Source organism: Morone saxatilis, unplaced genomic scaffold (genome assembly GCF_004916995.1).
Source record: "Morone saxatilis isolate NCDOM2014 unplaced genomic scaffold, NCSU_SB_2.0 Contig24, whole genome shotgun sequence".
In the NCBI taxonomy this organism is placed as follows: Eukaryota; Metazoa; Chordata; class Actinopteri; family Moronidae; genus Morone; species Morone saxatilis.
In genome coordinates, this window is record NW_023339807.1 from 17,184,026 (window position 1) to 17,187,088 (window position 3,063).

The 3,063-nt window shown below is 45.5% G+C and overlaps 1 protein-coding gene across 1 annotated transcript; it reads right to left on the reverse strand.

Annotated features, from left to right (window-relative positions):
* Window positions 1-23: 23 nt before the first annotated feature.
* LOC118335769 (protein shisa-7-like) lies at window positions 24-2,154 on the reverse strand. The gene is made up of 4 exons (XM_035672195.1): window positions 2,099-2,154; window positions 1,215-1,457; window positions 946-1,062; window positions 24-165 (listed from the first exon to the last, which is right to left on the reverse strand). The coding sequence occupies exons 1-4, from the start codon at window positions 2,152-2,154 to the stop codon at window positions 24-26; spliced, it is 558 nt and encodes a 185-aa protein (XP_035528088.1).
* Window positions 2,155-3,063: the final 909 nt, after the last annotated feature.

Here is a 3,063-nt window from a genome sequence, read left to right on the forward strand (position 1 = left end):
TGAGTTTTAAGGGGAGGTTCTCGTCACTTACTGCGGTTGTCTTTGCTCTGCAGGACGGGGGTGTAGAGGTTTTTGGATGTTCGTCCGTCTGAGGTGGTGGTGGAGTTGTTCCTCTCTCCCGGCTGCACCGGGCTCGACTGGTGACGCAAGATATCCACCAGTGATCTGACACAGCAGAGGAGGAGAAAGGAGAGGGTAAAGAGAAAGACAAAAGGTCAGACAGAGACAATGAATATGAATGTGGAGGAAACAAACATCCAGCCAGCTCCTAAAACCCAGACTGCGTTGTTTCTGAACTTGTCCTTTATCTTTTGTTGATTCATATCAATCCTTCAGATCTCTCAGAGGCAAACTGATCGAATCGTCAATACTCCAGACAGCTGCCACTTCCGTTTCCTCGAATTCACGGATCTAAGATTTCTTGAAATTCCCTTCTTGCCTGCTAATATCCACACAGTCTAGACATTATTCTTCCGTATGGACACTCAATAGAAACCTACTCTGGTTTTAAGACATGGTAAGGTGCATTAGCTCCTCTGAAGTTAGAAAGACGAGAATCTGATATTTCTGACTAACCCTGCAGCCACTAACAAGCTGCATGTTGTTTGCCGTCAGTGTGACTGAACAAATGCAAAAATGCAACCGAGTAAACTTTCCGTTGAAGTTCAGAGCGAGCAAAAGAGACCGACCCTTTTCAGACACGCGTACATATTCGAATGATACACTACTCTTATTCCAGTCTCATTTGAGAAGAGTCTTTGTGTAATAGAGATCTACGTTTGAGAGCCTGAGTGGCGTTACGTAACAGACAGATAAAGCCAGCGATGTTACAGTTCCATGGACAGCTTGATTTTGTCCTGGTTCGAACTAAAACAGCTTCTCCTCTCGTCGGTTCCTGTCTGATGTTCTCCACGCTTTGTTCTCTGTTCTGTCTGAATCACTGACCTGGGCATGTTGATGTCCCTGTTGCGGGGTCGGCGCGCCACCTTGCTGAAGGCGATCCTGACGCCCACCGCCACCACCAGCGTGAAGGAGATCACCCCTCCGATCACGTAGGCCGTACTGTGTTCAGAGGAATAAAGATGTTGTTGACATAAGGTGTACGGCAGGGAATCGAACGTGTGTACGAGCACACAAAAAGAGGTCAGTGTATCCTGAAAATCTTCTGTAAACCACAAGAATACAAACAGTCACAAACGAGTCCAGGTTCTGACCTGCTGTTCTGCTGCTGGAGCGTCTCAAAGTCCGGGTCGGGCTTGTTGCCCACGGGCACGGTGACGGGGACCTGCGGGTCGGCCCAGACGGGGGAGTGGTAGTTGTTGCAGGACTCCTGGTCCAACCGGCTCCTCTGGTGCTCGCAGCAGAACCGGTAGTGGCAGGTACCACAGCAGTAGATGTAGCTGCCCTTGGAGCAGTTGAACGTGCTGTCAAAGTGCCCCATCACGTCGTAGTAACCCCTGGGGAACAAAGTTTTTACCGTTTTTCCTCTTGTACAGTATTTATATTATATTATATTATATTATATTATATTTTCATACTCTTACTGTCTTTATACTGTTTTTTTCTCTATCCACTTTGCTGCTGTAATATTAGACTATTAAAGGAATATCTTATCAGTGTTTCGAGTCTCTCCAACTCGTCCCAGTTAGGATTCTTCTACGCCACTTGAGACATTTAGTTTCTGTCAGTAGACATTTAAAACACCAGTGTGTAGGATTTAGAGGCATCAAGCTGTGTATGTGGATATTGCCACTCCCTCACTTCACCCTCCCCTTCCAAGCAACTACTGTAGAAGCAGCAGTCTAACACGAGGACCCCATGATACAGAAACATAAGCATTCTCATTTTCAGGTGATTGTACCTGAATACAAACATTATTTATATTATATTCCAGTTCTGCCTGTAGATCTTCCTAAATGTTTCACACTGGACCTTGAAGCCTTATTGATCCAGTCTCTAACAACATGTTAGTCATTTTTCGGAGGCGGTTTTCCAATGAACTAATGTGCTCTTTTTCATGGCCATCTTTTTTTCCAGGTCAATTACTATCTGACCTTGATGAATTCGAACAGCACTCCTCCATAAGGCTCTAAAGCACTTTGGCTGGCACCAGTGGGATCGGACTCCTATAGATGACAGCATGGTGTCATCCATGCTAATGACTGCCAGGCCGAGGCAGCAGCCTGTTTCGTTCAGCTCTGATCACCTCGGGTTGAGAGAGGTCAACTCCGAGCCAATGAATGCTCATGACGTCTATTTCTCTCACCAGGAAGAACCCAACAATCAACACCAGAGATAGAGGACAGGTCCAATGGTTCTTGTTGCTGAGCAGCCGCAGCTATGATGTAACCTCGCAGACAGAAACAACAATGTCATTCAAAAGAAACATCCGGTTTAGAAAAAAAAAGACGCGTGTTTGGAGCTTTATGTAAGTTTTAAAATCGGTTCGTGCTGCATTGGATTGCCTGAACGTAGCTGCTGTTGATAGTTGTGGCGTGTAGCTCGCCTGCACACAACTGATTTAGAGCTGATTACGCGTTGCCTAGCAACAGCAAGACGCCTCTCAGTGCAAAAATATGAGCTTCAGCGAGATCGAGATCAGAGCTGCGGGAGGAAAAAAAAGAGTCATGAAGCGCCTCGTTCTTTATGGCTTCCAGTGTGCTCAACACGGCGTACAGACGGAAATAAATGTGTGCTCCTCTGAAGGGAGCCGAACGTCTGCAACCGTTAACTGAGCTGACTTTATACAACACACCTAAGGCTCATCACTTCTGTTTTTTTACAGGTCTTTAACCAACCTGTTTTTCTTGAGAGAGCAGATCTGTTTGTAATGTTTTTATCACCTGGTTTTATGTCCTCGTGTGTGCTGTGGGAGGACACTGATCCTCTACAGCTTTTATGTAAAACTGTTCTTGTTTCATCTGCCTTTTGATACCGAGAACAAACAGATTCACTGATATTTTGATCAATAAAGTACTAACTGGCACACGTAAACATGAGCACATTTCCCCCATTTTAGCCTCACTCCACTGGCTGCCTATTCAATTTAGGATCCATTTTAAA